Genomic DNA, 18908 nt, shown 5'->3' on the forward strand with positions numbered 1-18908 from the left:
CGCCAGTTACTTCCTGAGGAATAGCAAGCATGCGTAACTCAAAAAACGTCTTATTGCTCCACCCCCCTTAGAGGAATTCGCGCCAAAAACCAATGGGCACAAGTTCACATAGGGGCACATATGTGAACCAAATTTCGTTCAATTTCATGCGGTAGTTTTTGCTGTAGAGCGGCCACAAAAAACTGGTCACACACGGACACACACACACACAGAGACAGACAGACATTTTCCAAAAATGGTCGAATTGGACTCAGCACACCTCAAAACGTTCGAATCCGTCAAAATTCGAAATTCGAAAATTTGCACGAATCCAATACTTTCTTCTATATATTAGATATAGAAGAAAGTAAAAAAGAAAAACAAAACTCTACTAGAAATGGTGTTTTTGATGAACTAGACACGTTTATTAATAGAAATTTCTTCTCTTCCTAATATTTTCTGGTTTAAAATTAAAAATTTTTTTTTTTAAAGATTAAAAGGATTTTTACAAAATTTTTGAAAAAGTTTTCTATTATTTGAAATTAATTTTCATAATTTCTACTTCCTGTAAAAACATCCTCTGTTTTGAAAGCATGACAACATTAAATACGTACTTTGCAGATAATTGCATGTCGTGCTTGAGGTTTCAATCCTTTTGCATCCAAAAAATGTTTCAAATACTTTGGAAGTAAGAAGTAATTAGTCAACATGCTGCTTTAAATCAGCTAAATTTATGCTTCATTTGATTTTTTTTCTTTGTAAAAATTAACTATACATACTAATGTATCGGAAAACAGTTTTTAATGACTTGTATCGTTAGATATTATTTCTCTTAGTAATATTTTGGGTCTTCAAAACTTTTTTCAACTTAACATTTTCTAATGATAAAAGGAAAGACGGCAGCTAAAGAAGAGATGTGTACTATTTTGAATTTTGACCTTTAGAATGTTTGACATTTTGTATTAATAAAAAGTAACAAAATAATTAGTTGTGAATTTAAAAAAGTCCAATTATTTTTATAAAATTTCATACCCTATCTCCACTCTGCTAAATTTTTATTAAAAATTCAAAGTGAAAAAAATGTGCTTGTCAAACTTTTTAATGCATATTTTCGATTTTGAGTGTCTGAAATACACTTGTAGAGGCTTTTAATATCCCTGCAATAGTGCTTGAAATGCCAATCCTTCTGCTTCTTCTAAATATTTGAGTTATTTAAAATCTTGGAACTCATACCACAGCTAATTTTTGTAGATTTAATTTTTATCTTAATATAAACATTTTACTTCTTCAATTTCAAATCATCTGTTATTAAATTCTTAATTGGTTTAATTTTTAAATTCATCTGTCTTTTTTTTTTTCCTTTTGGAAGTATGACTTTATTCTAATTCTCGTAAAATAGTTTCTTTCCTTTTAAATTATGAAAGATTAAGAAGCACTTGCATGGTTAATATTTAATTACTATAATGTCATAATAATATCATAGACATATAATACTGATGCCTGTATTATTAGTCTATGATTAATGTAAATATTATTTAGTATTTGGAGGCTCTATAATGTATTTTTGACTCATAAAACCATTGAATATATATTTTATAATTAAATGTGTATGAAACCAATGAACAGTGTTTTATCATTGTTGGAATAAAAAGTATCAGAAATGTTTTTTGATTTAGAAGTAGTATGTAGAAATATTAGTAATAATACAGTTGACTTGGTATGTATGACAAAATATATTTCTTCAGTACATTATTTTAAGAAACAGAAATTGATTCAACCTTGTTCAAAGTGAATGAAATGTCGCCATTGGGCCACAGGCTATATGTTTAATTTTAGAGTAACTCAAAAAATTTTTTTTGGCTCCTTGGATTCTCTTTGGCAGTCCTTGGAATTTTTCTACTCAAGTCTGTACAAACCCTGTGTAAGTGACAAAAAATAAAATTAGAAGATTCTCTGCAAATGGTAGAAGGAACAGCCATCAACATAATAAATCTCACTATATGAGTGTGTATGAGAGAGTATTTTTCTTTTTTTTTTTAAACTTCAGGTCTGAAGACATTAAATATAAAAAAATTGAAAGCACTGAAAATGGTGGTGAGTTTTTTCTGTCTTCATCATTTCATGAAAAAATACTGTTTTCAGTGTCAATAATTTCATGAATTTCTTCTGAGAGAAATCATATCTGACAGATTTTTAATGATGTACAAGAGTAACATAAAATTTACAGATAATGTATTTTTATTTTTTAGAACTATCTACTGACAACATAGCCAGTTTGCAATCTCTGTCTGATCAAAAAGATGGTGATCATTTGTCAGAACCTGCTCTAGTCATTTATATTGTTGAGCCATTTACTTTTGCCCAGTGTGATTCAGAAGTTTATCGTTTAGTCACATTAGGTCTGATGCATTCATATCACGACATGGTAGCCTGCTTACCTGAAGCCATGAAGAATGGTATTCAATTACAAGTGAGTAATTTTAGCTTTGAGTAGCCTGTGTCCGAGTTTTAAGACTGGGCTCAATAAATATCAGAAGCTGAAAGTAAACTTGATTGTCTCAGAAGACATTAACACATTGCAAAGTAAAAATTGTAAATTAATATAAAGCAAATCCTATTTTTTTTTTGTGAGTCTTTCATTGTGTTTTAAAAAGCTCTTTGAATTAAATGGTATAAGCTTTGCAGTATGAATTCTTAAAAGGCCCCTTCACATGGTCTTTTTCCTTTGTTAGATTAAAAAAAAAAAGTTGAAGGAAACTTAAAAATTAATTGCACTAAATAACTTGAAATCACTTTAAAATACACAGTAATATACAGTTGGCACTATGTTTAAGGATTTTCAAGGGACCACAAAAAAATCATCCTTAAGTAGAAAGCGTCCTTAAATAGAATGCTTTTAACACTGTAGTGAACCATCTGGGACTGTGAAAAGTCGTCGTTAAATAGAGAGCCAACTGTACTTAATAATCTTTAATAGTAAAAAAAGTTTTGCAGGGTCTCTCATATTAATCCTGTGTATTTGAAATGCTTCTTGTTTGTACTATATAATTTTCTATTTTTCACCTAGTATTAAGTGTCATTTCCTAAAATTGGCAGCAGTTATTGTTTCTTACTGCTTTTTATTAGCAATCCCAATACTAAGTTATATTATAGTAAAATTCAGGGATTGCCATTTTTTCACTCTGATTTTCTATTTTTTCTTACAATTATTTTAGCTCTTTCCAATCACTCAGTTTCTTATGATGTAAAATATTGACTTCTCAGCAACTCCAATCATTCATCCTATTACTATTCCTTTTTTAAATGCTTCACAAGCAACAAGAATGACTTACTAATCACAAACATTTTTTAATGAAATCAGAGGTGTAATGGCATGCCTACACCAAATTTTTGATTCTGTTACATTTCCACTGTACAGCAATGTTGCTTATTGTGATGAACCTAATATTATAATTTGTAATATTGAAATAGTTAGTTTTCTATAATTATCATTTGAAATTCATTTCTCCTGAATTTATAATTATTCTTTTCAGATTTTAAGTCTTGATTCCATTTTGTGTTTTGACGACATTAAAAAACCAAGAAAAGATGAAATAAGATCTTTAGCCTTTTCAGTTTTTGCTCAATCACATCAGCTACATTCAAGTCAATCTAATGCAAAATCTCTCACTGGATTTGGTCCTGCTGCAGCTCAAGAAGGGTTCTTGAAAACTGAAAAAGTGAGTATTCTTCGTAATCACTTTCCTACCCCGAATAACAATAAAAATTTATGTTTTATTTGTTTATGTTTGTATTACTTTATTTTGTGTCAATATAGAAAATAAATCAGGACTTGCAATTCACTGAAGTTGATTTCTTACTTATATCAATCTTTAAAAAATAAAACGTAAAATTTATGTTTCAATAGTGGCAAAACTTGATAAAGAATTAAAAGCTCCCCCTCTCCCCTTCAAAAAAAAAAAAAAAGTTCAAATTGCTGTGGATTTCAAATTGTACAATTGCAGGAGGAAATTACTTTGTTTAATCGAGATCGTTTTTGCAATAATTAATGTACATGAAGGAAAGCTCTAGGATAAATATTTAGTAAGTTTTTGCATTGGAAAATATGTATCAATTTTTACTGTGTGAAAACTAACAATGAGAGAGAGAGAAAACCAGTACTCTCTGTTATTTTCGATTTTGAAACAAGGAACTGAGCTTGGCTTGATAAATTTAAGAAACAGACAAGAAGATCAGAAATAGACAGGAAAAAATATTGAAGCACATGGAAGCAACATTTTTTAAAAACTTTTTTTTATTGTCAGATGAGACAATTACTTTCATTGTAAAAAGGCAGTCGAAAACCTTGTACTATGGAATGAGTAAAACGACAACAACGTGTATAAAGTACAAATAAAGTATTAAAATAGAATTTAAAAAGTTTTAAACTCTATTTTAATACTTTATTTGTACTTTATACACGTTGTTGTCATTTTATATAATTACTTTCATATTTGCTTTTGTTCATGTACAATATTAAAATGTCTTCATAGTCACCTTTTATTGAAGTTATGGAATTATTAAAAAGTTTTTTTTTTTGAACTGGTGTCTTAAACATAACTAAAAAATGAATAAATAAATAAATGAAATTAAACTGATGGAACATAGGCGACAAAAGCTCTAACATTATTAGGACTAAATAAGTGCAAATAGAACCTTGATTATACAAAACTCTTGGATAACCAAAGTTCTTTCAAGACATTTTTTTTTCATTCTCTTTTTTTATGCATAAGCTTACTTTTTCTTTAAGTTTGTTCCCATTGTGAGTGTAATTGTCCCTTACACATGCTCCCAGTGCAACTGCAATTGTAAGGAACTTTTCCTTTTTATGTATTTCAAATTTTGCGTGATGAAGAAATTTTCTCGGCATCAGAGTGACCTCTCCCCACGCCTTTAATCGGTCAGAGGGAAATTCACACAGATGTCAAGGTTTGCTAAAATCTGGGAAGCATCAAATCTCTCTCTATCATTGTTTTTCTTTTGTTTAATTTGACATAGAAAGTCCCAAAAAATTACTTCCATATATAGCTTATTTGATATTTATTTTCACTGGCAAAATTGAGTAGTGTTGATATTTTAACCCAGATATGAAAGGTGTGTTGATTTTAATTTTTGCAGTAGCTTTAATCTAGTACATCACGTCATGTATATGTTCTATGTACTTATTTCAAAATGCCTTACGTTTACCTTTATTTATATTTTTAGAGTAAAATACAAAGGCCCCTGAAAATCTACAATCAACCTTTCATACTGGCATCGGTAAAAGACAAGCAAACTGAATTAAATGAAATGTTTGGAGATAGAAAGCAGAGTGCCAGTGTCCTGTACTGCTCTTATTGTTTAACTAAAGACAAAAGATTCATTTTAGCAAGCTGTACGAATGATAAAGGAGAATTTACAGAGACAAACATTATAAATATTTCCATACCTAGCAAGTATGTAAAATATTTATTAAAATCAACTTCATGCGTACACTTTATGAGTCAATTACCTGTATTTATATTCATTCAATTGCATAAAAGACTTCTTTGGTTAGTTTTGGGAAATTAAACTCTTAAATGTTTATAAATATTACAATTTGTTGTTTTTAAAAGTTATATTGAAAACTTAACAATCTGACATTCAAGTAACCAGAAAATTTCCACCCAGGTTCAGGCCGAAAGGAAATATTTATTTATTGTCCTTTTAGAGACTCATGAAAGCCTGTAACTCTGTAAACATTAAAAGTCTTCAAAGAGCATTACCTACATTGCCCAATGCATAATCTTATGTTTTGGATCAATTTCCGCAACTTATATGCGAGTATGTGAAGTACAGTAATTTTACATTAGTTAAAGTTTGCAAAATGAACCTGAATTTTCTGGCACTCAACTTTCTGGAAAACTTGCTTATTGTGGACTATAGTGTTTACCTTGCATTACAGATAGTCAAACTTTTGCTGTAATTGTTTTTAAAATGATTACTGAGAAAAGATAATTATTTTAATTTTTTGAATATGAGCTTCTTCATACAATTTGCTTAGAAACTTGGCTCTCAAAGTTAGTAAATAATGACTCTTGAGTGGAAGAAATTGGTATGGTTTTAGTCAAACATAACTTATTGTGTGTTTTATAATATAGCAGATTGCCAAAAATGTTAAGACATATTTTCCTTTGAATCTTTGTCAATAATATGTTTCAAATTTTATTTAAGTTTAAAGTATTTATTAGATTTTTGAACATTTTAAATTTTGTGAAAAAAAAAAAAAAAAAAAAAAACCATCAGAAATTATTGAAAAATTTGATTAAATTGGAAGAAACTTTGATGCAAAACAACATTTAATGCAAACTTTAAGAATATGGTCCTACACAAAAGCTTGAATTAACCAGAAATTATTTCTACATATTCTCCTGATCAAAAATTTAATCCACTCCATATATAATTCTAAGAGAGACATCTCCTCCCTACATTAACCAGTACATTTGAGTTAAATAAATACCTTTGTGTTGAAAAGTAAAATAAGAAATAACGTTGAAAAGCACGAATTGCAGATTAGTGCAGACACGTGTTTCTGCCTTACAAGGAACGCCTTTTTCAAAGCAAAAGAAATGAGCTTATGGATGAAAAGACATCCAACAAAAGCTCTTTTGTCTGATTAAAATTAAGGAATTGTTTCTTTGTAACTATATACTTAACCTATATCCACACTTGCCTTATACTTATTTGTTTTATATTTAAAAACTATTTTTGACTTATTTTTTAGGAATCAGAGAAAATATGCATCTGTGCGAAAATTTGGCCTCCATAAGCTACTAGATTTTATTCTTGAAGTCATTTCTGTATCTGTTCAGCCGTGGAGACTTGTCATTGAGCGATTTGGAAGATTAGGTCATGGGGAGCTTAAAACATGGGCATGTCTTCTTAGTAGAAAGGCTATGCAATCTTACAGCAAAAGATTACAAAAACTTTGCCATCAATGTGCAATATCAGAAGCACCTAGCATTTTATCTGCTTGCTTGGTATCTGTAGAACCAGATGCAGCCTTAAGGTTAATGCCTGACCAATTCACTCCAGATGGAAGTTATTCTAGCAGCAGATCGAAAACGTGTCATCTCAGTACTCCCGAGGATGCAACCTGTACACATATCTTGGTATTTCCTACATCTGCCACCACCCAGGTACATTATTCAGACATTTTTCTCTCCTCATTTTGATCCTTAAAACTTACCAGTTGTAATTGATAATACAATTATACATAAATTGTAGTAATTAATATTGAGTTTTATTTTTAAAAAGTTTAACCGAAGTTCAGGCAAACTTAACCTGGCAGCATTGTGAAGACTATGCAGATACTATTCATAGCATGTGATGCTGCCAGGTTAGGTTTGCCCTGACCAAAACTTGATCCAAATAATTAAAAATTTCAATAAGATATAGAAGTATGAAAAATGTAATATTCGCAACTCCAACGAACTATAGGGGGCACTGAAGTCACTGTCTAATGGCGGACTTATAAACTAAAACAAATGCACATGGTAACGAAGAAAATGCTAAAAGTGTTGTGATTTTTGTTCGTACGTAAGATTTTTTCGCTTTATTCTTTTTAAATTAATTTTCAAAGTCTTGTGGATATTCTGGCCCACGTAGAAAGAAATGAGAATTCAAGAAGCATAAACGTCAAAGATTAATGCAAACTACGTAGTTCGTAGTTCTAAGCAGCTATTTCCACAATGTTGAATTCGATATTTATCAATTCTTGATAAAACTAAATAATAATTGTGGTCTGACATGAACAGCAATTAATGCTAGAAAATTCAATATGACGTTACAAATTATTATCGAAAGAAGATGATACTTCTTTGCCTTGCTTGGCTAGCGTTTATTGTTTTGCATTTGTTGCTGAGTTATTTCTCTCGAATTCCCGAATCGGTTAATTTAAAATTTTTCTGTTTCGATTTTTCTAATTTCCGAGTTACGATTTAATTATGTCAAGTTATGCAAATCATCTACAGAATTCTTACGGATATATGGTGGTAGTTTTCTTTTCAGTTGATTGACCATTATTTCTTTTTACTTATCAAATTCTGTAATCTTACTACCATTTTATTCCACTCATGATAAAAATTAAAAATGGTTTAACTAAAAACGCGAAATCTCGCCAAGGCTACTTTGCTTGCACAATACTAAAACTATAACCCTAAACAAATTTGGCGAAACCTTTCAGCTGAGAATAAAAGGAATAAAGTAAATTCTTTCTCGGTTATTCATTTTGTTCTACGATAATATATTCAAGAAAATATTTTGCATACTGTCCATTCCAACTAAATGCTGCTGTAAAATATGGTAAGTTTAATTAATTTAAGATTAAAAAACCCCCATATTCTTACAAATTCATACAAAACAATAAAATTTTTTACCTTGTATAACGTTATCCAAGTTTGTTAATCCAGAATTTTCGCTTTCACCAATTATTAAGGAAATAATGAAAACTAACATTATTTTGAGAAGCTCGAGAATACTACTAAGGGACGAATTAATTTCTGTAGCTGAAAGCAAACTAAGACACATCGATTGCGTTAATAAATACTCAGAACAAACTGCCTGTGTTTACGTCAACAGACACACGTGGAACGCAACGTGGCAATGTTTTAGTTTCATTTGCAGTTTTGTAAATCACCGCAAGGTAGCGTATTTGAGCGCTGGAGTTCCGAATAGTAATTTTATGCTTTTCTAATTCATCAAAATAAAAATTAAAATCATTTTTACTAAACAAGGACATTTTTGTTGCTATCAATATTAGGAGCGTCCCCATTCAGTGTCCACTTTACTCTTTCTTTCTGCATTTTCAAATGTTTTTGATAAAAAGTAGCCGTGACTGACACCGAAAATCAGAGTTCCTGGAATTTTTCCTATTTTATTCACAGTTGTAAAAAACCTGTCTGTCCTATATAATCCACTCTTGTTTTTTTGTGCAGAACCCACTCTAAAAAACCCAATGCAGCGTAATTTACTGAGTTTTCTAAAAAATTGATTATCTTTTTATATTTTAAAGAGTTATTCTGTTGAAATGTCTGTAGTTTATCAATACCCAGAAAAATACTTGCAAATCTATGGTAAGAAATCATCAGAATAATTTGAAAAATTGCTTGATTTTTTTTTCAATGTTTTTTAGGAGAAATTTAGATAAGCTAGTAGTAAGGATTTCATTTTTTGTTCTCTAGGACAAGGGCGCCCATATAGGGGGGCAAGGGGGGACTTGAGCCGCCCTTTGAAATTAGAACTTCCTTGCTTTTGGTACTTTTTTTCTTTGCAAAAATGTAAAAGCATTTATTCTCCAGCCATTAATGAATAAGTTATTAAAAATGAAATATTTTCATGACTCTAATCTGTCCTGAAATCTGTTTCCATGGAGAAAATACCCTCCTAATCCATGGGGAAAATATCTGAGCCCTCCCCCCCCTTGCAATTTTGCATATGGGCGCCCTTGCTCTAGGCAAAGAGAGGGGGTGGGGTGCATGAAAGAGGAAATGAGTTATATATGTATGAGGTTCTTTTACTTCAGCAGTTTTATGGATATGAACTCTGGTCATGATCATCCGTGGGTTAATCCCCTGCCCCACATCCCTTGTGTTCATTTTGCATGTTACAAAGTTATGGTTTCAGTCTGAATTTTCAACTGTTTGAAAATTGCATGAACAAATTAACTATGGTATAGTAAAATTGTTAGGACTAAAGAACTTAAACAAGAGTAAAGGAATACTTCTGAAATCTATATCAAGTATGTCAAAAACCTTACTAGTTAACAATTATAGATTATTTCCAGAAGATATGTGTTTACTCATTTAAAATATTTTAAGTGTTTGAAGAATTATGGTTTCAACTGTATCGTGTTTAAAAAATGTTCTTATCATTTCTCCAGCCTTCTCAAGCACATAAAGAACAAATGGATCCATTACCTGGCTTAGGGGAAGATCTCTTTGAAGAGTTAAATGATGACATATCAGGCATCAATGAAATTTTGCAATGGTCAGAAAGTCCAGGAAGTCCTGAAAATTCTCATCGTGACGGGTTTTCTCAACCTTCGAGTCCAACTTCATCATATCGGTTTTCCTCTACACATCATGGCGAATCACATACAGTAAATATTTTTATATATCTATATTTTTTGTTGTAACCTTGAAGATGTTTCATCCTGGGAGGTAGACAAAACACTCCATGACTCCATCCTTTTTAAATGCTTCTTATACTAGAAATTCATGATATGTGTTGATTGATCTGGAATAATGTACTCTATAAAATGTTAACTCTATAAATTTTGCAGAGGGATTATTTTCATGTTAAAATAAACATTAACATGGAAGTTTAAAATGAGAGCTATATTTTTTCTTTCAAATTTATAATCATAATTTGCCTTTACAATATGTCAATTTTTTGTGTAATTGGCTGTGTTTCTGTTAGGGGTAAAAAGTTGGTCGGGAAATTTCACCCTCTTAGGATTCAATTGATTATTCAAAAAATAGAGTGAAGGAAAAAGTCTTAAATGAGTGAAAAGGAGAGACTATATCTTTTCTGAAACAAAGACTTGAAATTATGTTTAAAGAGAAATTCTTACTACCTCCTGTTTTTGCATTTGTGTGAAATTTATATCAGGATTTACATTCAAATTATATATGCAACTAATAAATTAGCAAATATTTTACGATAAAAATTTAATTGAAGTTAATCAGCTCCTAAATTAAGAGCACAGTGCTAATGTAAATGTTTCTTAATTTACTAAATGCATGTTAGGTGTCATGTAAATCTCGTAAATGTGTTTATAAGATCATACATATTCATTAGTAAATTGAGATATTTTATCAAAACATATGAAATTGGATGTGTATTAGTGACTCATTTCAATGAAACTGTATACATTTTGAAATAAGCTAAGAATGTTCATTTTCACTTTGAAACAATGACGTGATGGCTGGAGGGAGTTTGTTACTTAGTAAGCTCTGCCCGAATCGAGTTTTACTTAGGTTTGTTTAAAGTGCCATATTGGCCTTGGAGACTTATAATTTTGTCTCTCTCATTTGACTTAAAAATTTTAAGTCATTTGCATTTGTGTTGATCCATGAGATTCATAAAAATTATCAATCATTCATTTTCAGCGGTGTCTTAAGTTAATTTAGATTTTAATACAGTAACCCCTCGTTATATCGCGCTTTTCGGGAGACAAAGAAAAAGAGCGATGTATCCGAAAGCGCGATATAACGGAGGGCATTAAAAATAGTTATGTCTAATACACAAGTAAATTGGCATTCGTTCTTTTTGACATTAGTTTCTAATGGTTTCGATGTGGGTACTATCACACCTATTGAAATTTAAACAAGATTGAAATTTAAGTAAATTTTCACCGTCAGAAAGTTAAAATCATCAAATGGCGAATGAAGACGATCTTTCTGAGCTACCGCGAGATAAGAATGAGCATTCCAATACCCTCTTATTCCGAGTAGGTTTTCTAATCCGTTTTACTTGCTATAGAAAGGATGTGAAAAGTAAAAGAAACCAGATTATTTCCAGGAAACTATTTCGCCCGTCCAGATCATTATTCCCTTCTTTGATGCAAATCCTGGTTTGTGCAACCAAGTACAAATCTTTTCTGTACTAAAAGAAGGGCGTATGTTCTCTTCTACATGGGCTACTATGACGCTTGATGTCTCTCACTCCTTGTAAAGGCAATGTATCAATACAAAAGAAGATGTCAAGTAGTTTACAGACCATCTTAAACTGAAATATACTGTGCGGATATGTACATTTGGATGACAGGAATTGCTGCTGCTTTTGCAGCGAATTCAGAAGAATTGCTTTCTTTTGTTCATTGACAAAATAGAGAAGAAAGAGACCTTCTCTGTGCAATACCATATGTTTTTAGAAATGGTTTCAAAGTTAAAGCAAAGTTTTTTTCCTATTTTAGGCTTTAATATTTCGGGAGACAGAAGAAGAGAGCGATATATCCGAATGAGCGATATAAGGAGGCGGGATATAACGAGGGGCTACTGTAATTGGCCAAAATAATTAATTCAAGACGTTTAGAACATCAATAAAATACAGAAATCAGGATAAAATACAGAAATTTTTTCAGAAGTCTGAAATAGTTCAAATATCACAAATTCCAGAAATTCTTGAATAATCGTAGTCTATCCTAAAACTTAAGCAATAAAATTCGGGTACTGTCTGGTAAGGTAATTATTAAGTACTTCAACTCAGTACTTTAATTTTTTTTCTGATTATTTATTTATTTTATTTAGTGAAAACTTAATTTTAGTAAGTACTAAATTATTGCTAGTAACAGATTTTTTAGGAAACTACTAGCTGTAAAAAAGTAGATTCATTATTTGTTTAGAAAACAAAATATTTATTTAAAAAATTCAAAAGAAAAAAAAGAGTATCATATCGGATTTTTCGTAGAAAAAAGAATCATTTTGTTTACCAATTCTTACCAATTTTGCATGATTTATTGAAATCCGAAAAATATTTTCAAAAATTTTAAATTTATAAATGTATGTCCTTGGTTTCAAAATAATAAAGTTACAACTCTGTAATTATCTTATGTGTATCACTAGTTATTGTTGCACAAATTGTTTTTTAGCTATAATAGTGGTCAAGCTAGTTACATTTAACTTTCATTTGAGTTTTTAGAAACAATTTCAAAGCATACATCAGATGATTGCTTATTTAACTTTTACACAAGACTAATTTAGATATTCTTGTAGAAAAATGTGTTTTCTTGAAAAATTGCATTCCGTGAGTCATGGAAAGTTACGAGTAGAAGTCAAAGAAAGTCATGTATTTCAAAACTCGAAATGTACTAGTACCCTGTATTTCTTATTTGCAATCAGTGACGTATACAAGGAGGGGGGGGGTTAACCCCCTCCTCTGCCAAAATCGATAGAAAAAGTTAATAACTCTTCATGTTTCTCAATTCTCGCCGATGAAGCGACTGATATAGCCTGCATAGAGCAATTATCAATGTGCGTGCGCTATATCGAGCCAAAAAACTGTATTTTGAAGGAGAACTTTTTGCAGTTCATTCCAGTCAATAATGTCACAGTCAAAAGAATCGCTACGGCTATTGTAAATAAACTACACACGATAAAGATTGACATAAAAAAATAAGAGGTCAAGGCCCAATGGGGCCCGAGCAATGGGAAAGTCAAAAGGCGTGCAAGCTCACGTAAGAGAAATTGCTCCATCAGCTCTCTATGTTCACTGCTCAGCACATAGCCTTAATCTAGCTGTATCTAAGGCATGTGATGCTATAGCAATAAGAAATTTCATGAGAACTATAGTGTCATTATACGATTTTTTAAATACTCCAAAAAAGCATCATGTACTGACTACAGCCATTAATGAAATGGAAATGTGCTCTCGCCACGAGATAAATTAAAAAAGCTCTTTGCAACATGTTGGCTGCTGAGGTACGACTCAGTAGCTGCACTAATCGAGCTCTTTGATCCTGTTGTCGAAACCCTTCAAAGTATTTCAGAGTGGACTGATAAAAATGCATCTATTAACACTAATTCTCTTTTAAGCATGATATTAAACAGTCCTTTCATTATTTCACTGTATTGCATATATAAAGTGTTCGCCTTATCGATGCCTTTATGCAAAGTTCTGCAGAACCCAACTATTGATTTAGTAGAAGCTGTGAATCTTACTGAAGACATCAGCTCAGAAATAAAATCTTTGCGAAATAACGCAAATGTGGATTTTTGCAAAATATTTCCATCAGCTTCTGAACTACAAAAGTTTGGAGTAGCTGTAAACAGGGTTGCCACATATCTGGAAAACCTAGAATTGTCAGGGAAAATGAAAATCACCTAAAATGATCAGGGAAATGTCAGGGAATATCACAAATTGTTGACATTTCTGGAAATCTCAGGGAATTTATTTCTAGTTTTTTCCGTCAGATGGGTGACACTGCTACTCCATTTGGGCAAAGATGCTGCAGTATAGTAAATGTTGCATTCTGGATACTCAAATTTTCCTGATAGTTGAGAGAAAGAAAGTTCAAGCTCATTTTTGTTGACTAAATCTGATAAGGCTACAAAGATAAAAAAAGAAAAGAAATATCCATACAAAAATCATAAAGATCTAATTTAATATGATTATATTTTGCCTCTTCTGAAAAAATAAAAATCCGAGCCAAGTTTAGCTAGAAACTATTATTTTCTGTGATGCATCTGTGGTCTTTTTTAGTATCTTAACAGTCTTCATTCTGTATTTTTTGTTCTTTTTCATGAAATGAATGATGGTTATAAAAATTTAAAGTCTCAAAATTAGTGCTTTTATTAAAACTTTTTTTGGAAACATGCGAACATTGAAATTGGATATGCCGAAAATTTCATAGTGCGTTTGAGATTTCAGTCCTTTTTCAAAAAGGAAAAAAAGTACCAATTGGAAATTGCTGATCTTTCAAAGCATTTGTAATTAATGTAATTTAATGTTTAGTTTATCTTAACTTATTGCAGTGATTACAATTATTGATAATTTTTAAAGCATTTGATTCATTAAGGAGGTTTATTTACATAAAAAAATGTTGTGTTGGTATTTAATAACCCAAGTCGACATTCTTTAACTTTCCTAAAAGCAACTGGAAAACCTGGAATTGTCAGGGAATTTCATTCTTGAACTTCTGTGGCAGCCCTGTGTAAATCTTCCATGACATTTTGCTAGGCAAACTAATCCTGATGATGTTTTATCGACGACTCCATAAGCATATTTTTGAGTGAAAATTTTCATTCTATTTCTGGATTTGTTCTTGAATCAGTTAGACTCTTGCTTCTTGATGCATCGTAAAATTCTACTAGGTTTCCAAAGCATCATTCCCGCTGTATCTGCAGTTTCTGAAACACCGAAATTTGAGGAATTTGAAGAGCTTTCAAAGTTTTATGAAGATGATATAGATGGAAGGTTGGCAAGGATGATCCAAGAAAAGTATTAGCCTCCAAAAAACAGCAATTGAAGCTCTTGCTGTATGCAACAAAAATATCATTCAAATATCTACAAACTTTTGGAAATATTAGCTGTCCTTCCAGTTTCAACATGCACAAGTGAAAGATCATTTTCAACTCTCCGTCGTCTGAAGAACTACTTGCGGCACTCTACCGGCAGTATGAGATTAAATAATCTTGCTCTTCTAAATATACATAGAAATGCCACCCCCACAGAAGAGGATTTTTTGAACGAACGAGCAAAAACTTCTAGTTGTCTAGACTTTGCTATATGACTAAAACAATTAAAATTAACTCCACGAATGAAAAAATTCATATGCATCAAATTTTAAGTTCTGTGTAGCAGTTTGTTCTTGCTGTAAAAAATTGATCGTTGCCAATTAAAAAGTTTTCTAGTTTGATCATCTAATTGGAAAGTGGAGAGCCTGTTTTGTTGTTTTCATTTTACTTACAGTCATTTCATGATATTTTAAAAGATTGTAAAATTAATAGTAATTATGTGGAAAATATTTTAGTTAAAAAAACGATTTGTTGCAAAAATTGTGAACTTGCGTGACATAAATAAGAAATAATTTATAAATAAGAAAAAAAAGTTATATATATATATATATATCCAGGGCCGATCCTAGCAGGTGTTCAGAGTGTGCGCCGCACAAGGGCGGCTGAAGCAAGGGACGGCTGCAGGCCGCATCATATAGTTCTTATAATCAAGTAAAATTCCTCAAGAATTTCTCACAAGATAACTTATAATAAGTAAAATAAATGCGCTGATTTTTAAATGTTCAATTGTCAAAGTATGTGTCGATTTCCCGACAGCATAGCATAGTTTAAGAAAAATAGAATGTTAGGGAACATTGTGTTGGTTCATTGTCCATTAATATCTACTCTTAACACACATGCTTCATTTGGTTGCAAAGTTTGTGACAGAACCGGTAATCAGGCATAGATACCAGGGAGGGGAAAGGCCCCCTTCTGAAGCATGCAATGGTGCCGTCTAAAAGGAGCACCGAGGGCGGCCACTAATGTTTACCTGCAAGCTTTTATAGACCTAAACAATGAAGGCATATTTTATTTATGAAAAAAAAAGCTATACTGATTAGATACTCTCGCAAGCATTTTAAACAACAAACTATATGTAACAAACTCAGTGTTTAACAATCGTGGATGCGTGGAGAAAAAGTGGAAAATTGCGACTCCCTTGAGAGTAATATATATGAATGAGGAACTAAAATGTTGTACTTTTCCTACTTTGCGACAATTTTTCTGATTTAAATCTTGAATGAACTGCCCAGTCTCAGATCAGGTAGGAGGACAGGGCCCTTGCCCCGGGAAGCAAATTTAAATGTAGCTCCAAAACGAAGATCCAAAAGGATGCCATGTCCTCCTTGACGAAACTAAAGAAGGCTTAAAATTGCATTTCTAGGACTTCACTTTCGGAAAATTTCGCTGGTTGAACCATCCGATCTTAAGGACCCCGATTTCTGATTCACCTCTTCCACCTTAACTTAATCAAACATAGTCTAAAAATGTTAGCTCCAAAATCCAAAATGTGTTTTCAGACGACAGGCCTTCCTATCATCAAACATCATATTAAATTGCTTCGGCATTTTTCAAAATTTTTGCAGTGGAGGACCCCGAAATCCATTCGCAAACATTACTACCAAAGACAGTCTCAATTAGCGTCTTTAGAGAAGCCCCTAATTGCACCCCCTCTCACTTAACGTATTGAAAAACAAACTAAAATTACGTTTTTCAAACATCAGTTTCAAGAACTTTTGGGGAAAGACCCCGGATCCCCCTTTTCTCCAACGCAATCACTATACCTGAAAATTTCGTTTTTAGACGGTTCAAGTGGAGCCACAGCTTCCTGCCAAAACTAGCCTGAAACTGACTTCAGTTTCAAAAACACAGTTCGTGCGGGCACACTGAACCCCCGCTCGCTCTTAGTCCCATCGTTATCAAACAATGCTTAAAATACGATTTTGGGACTTATTTTTCTAAAGAATTCAGGAGGAGAACTGCCAGGCCTATGTAACTTTTTACGGTGCAAGGGCATATCCATCAATCGTCGAGGTGAGATGGACAAAAGTCTATAGTTATATTTTTCAGCTATTAATGTTGAAAAATATCCGAAAGATTCGTAGAAGCTTCCCAGTTTTGTTAACATCACCAAAGATAATATAAAATTGCGATTTTAGAAATATCCACTTAAGCGCCCCAAAATCCTTCCTTCCCAAAAATAGCCTGTAATGGATTTCAGTTCCGGAAAATATTTTGGTTCGGAATATTTTCACGTTTCTCCTATTGTTTTCAAATTAACCAAAAACAGGTTTTTGAAGAAATAGTGCCGAGAAATTATCGGAGGATAGCCGCCAGATCCTCTACACTTAAAAATTCAGGAAGATTTTCTGGTAATAGTTACTGTAAAATGGCAGACTTACAGCATCGCTGATTTTTACGGTAATTTATACCGGAGAAATAAGTGATCCCACCTCCAATGGCTTGCTGTGGCCTACCGAGGAAACCGCATAATTTTACAGTAACATTTGATTTTTACGGTAATAGTTACTGGCAACATGGATGCCAGTAACAATTACTGTAAATTTTCCGGAAAATTTTTAACAGTGTACCGTCAGCAAAGACGGCCCAAATTTGCGTTTGAACTTATATTTCGAAATCTTTCGATGGGAGACGATTGAATCTCCCTCCCTCTTACAACGTCAACAAAAGTAACCCAAAATTGCAGGTTTAAAATTTCAGTTTCGGAGATTTTTCGGGAAGAATGCCGATCCTTCCTAAGCTACGGTCTTAAAAAATAGCTTCAGATTGATTTCAATTTTGAAAGAATTTTAGGAAAGAACGGCAACATTACTTTCACCTTAAGTCTCAAAAAAGCTCCTAAAATTGCAATATTTGACGTCAATTTCGAAAATTTCTTCATGCACCTTGAATATACTTGACTCTTTTGTCCTTGCAACCAAACACAACTAATGATTTACTAAAAATATTTTTCATACGCCAATTTCGATAATTATCTTGGAGCACTCGTCCTCCCCTGAACCCCTGACACTTCCCACCATGCTTCCCCTTCCTCCATCCCTTCTCTGATGTCACCGAAGAAAGACTATAAAATGCGTTTTTACGACTAGAAAATTTTGGCATCTATTACTTTCTTCAAAGATATAAATTGTACCGAAGGAGTTTCTTACTATAAAAAATTTCTTCCTTTTTATAAGATCATTCTTCTGTCCCCCCCCCCTCCTTTTTTTAAATTCAAACTTGGCATAGAAATTTAAAGAAAGATTTATATAGACGTTAAAGATTAGTCAAAATATGCAAATTACTCTTGAGGGGCGGCACATTAGGTCTTGCACACGGGCGGCCGACACCCTAGAATCGGCTCTGTATATATATATATATATACACACACACATATTATATCATTTATTATATTAAAAAAATTTTCTTCTAAAAAAAGGTTACGATATATACTAATTTGAAGATGCGTATGAAAAAGTTTTTTTGTGTGTGTGGGATTAAGTGACCATAAAAGTGTGTGTGTGTATATTTTAAGCATCAATATGTGATGGAAGTAATTTTCTATTTAGGGTGAAAATGTTGCAGATACATTAGATGAATCTCAGCAGTTATTACAACAGCCTTTAGCACTAGGCTATTATGTGTCAACTGCCGAAACCGGAACCTTACCCAAATGGTTTTGGTCTTCTTGTCCTCAAATGGAAAATAAGTTACCAGTGTTTTTAAAAGTAAGTAAAATTTTTAAAAATTTATTCTAGACAGGAAACCATACAAAATGTACATGGTAGTGATGGGCATAATCGAGTTCTCATAATCGAATCACTCGATTATCAAAAATCACTCGAACTTGATTATCGACTCTATTATTACAACTTG

The 18908-nt window shown here is 32.0% G+C and overlaps 1 protein-coding gene across 1 annotated transcript in view; it reads left to right on the top strand.

The window, feature by feature from the left end:
• The window catches only part of LOC129217105 (mediator of RNA polymerase II transcription subunit 13-like), a 132638-nt gene that overhangs the window by 76671 nt on the left and 37059 nt on the right, over positions 1-18908 (top strand). Inside the window, exons 22-28 of the mRNA XM_054851358.1 lie at positions 2229-2449; positions 3513-3698; positions 5224-5453; positions 6761-7175; positions 9917-10135; positions 13000-13014; positions 18602-18760. Of these exons, the coding sequence (XP_054707333.1) occupies positions 2229-2449; positions 3513-3698; positions 5224-5453; positions 6761-7175; positions 9917-10135; positions 13000-13014; positions 18602-18760 (1445 nt within the window). The remainder of the gene's footprint in view (positions 1-2228; positions 2450-3512; positions 3699-5223; positions 5454-6760; positions 7176-9916; positions 10136-12999; positions 13015-18601; positions 18761-18908) is intronic.

Source organism: Uloborus diversus, chromosome 1, assembly GCF_026930045.1.
Source record: "Uloborus diversus isolate 005 chromosome 1, Udiv.v.3.1, whole genome shotgun sequence".
Lineage (NCBI taxonomy): Eukaryota > Metazoa > Arthropoda > Arachnida > Araneae > Uloboridae > Uloborus > Uloborus diversus.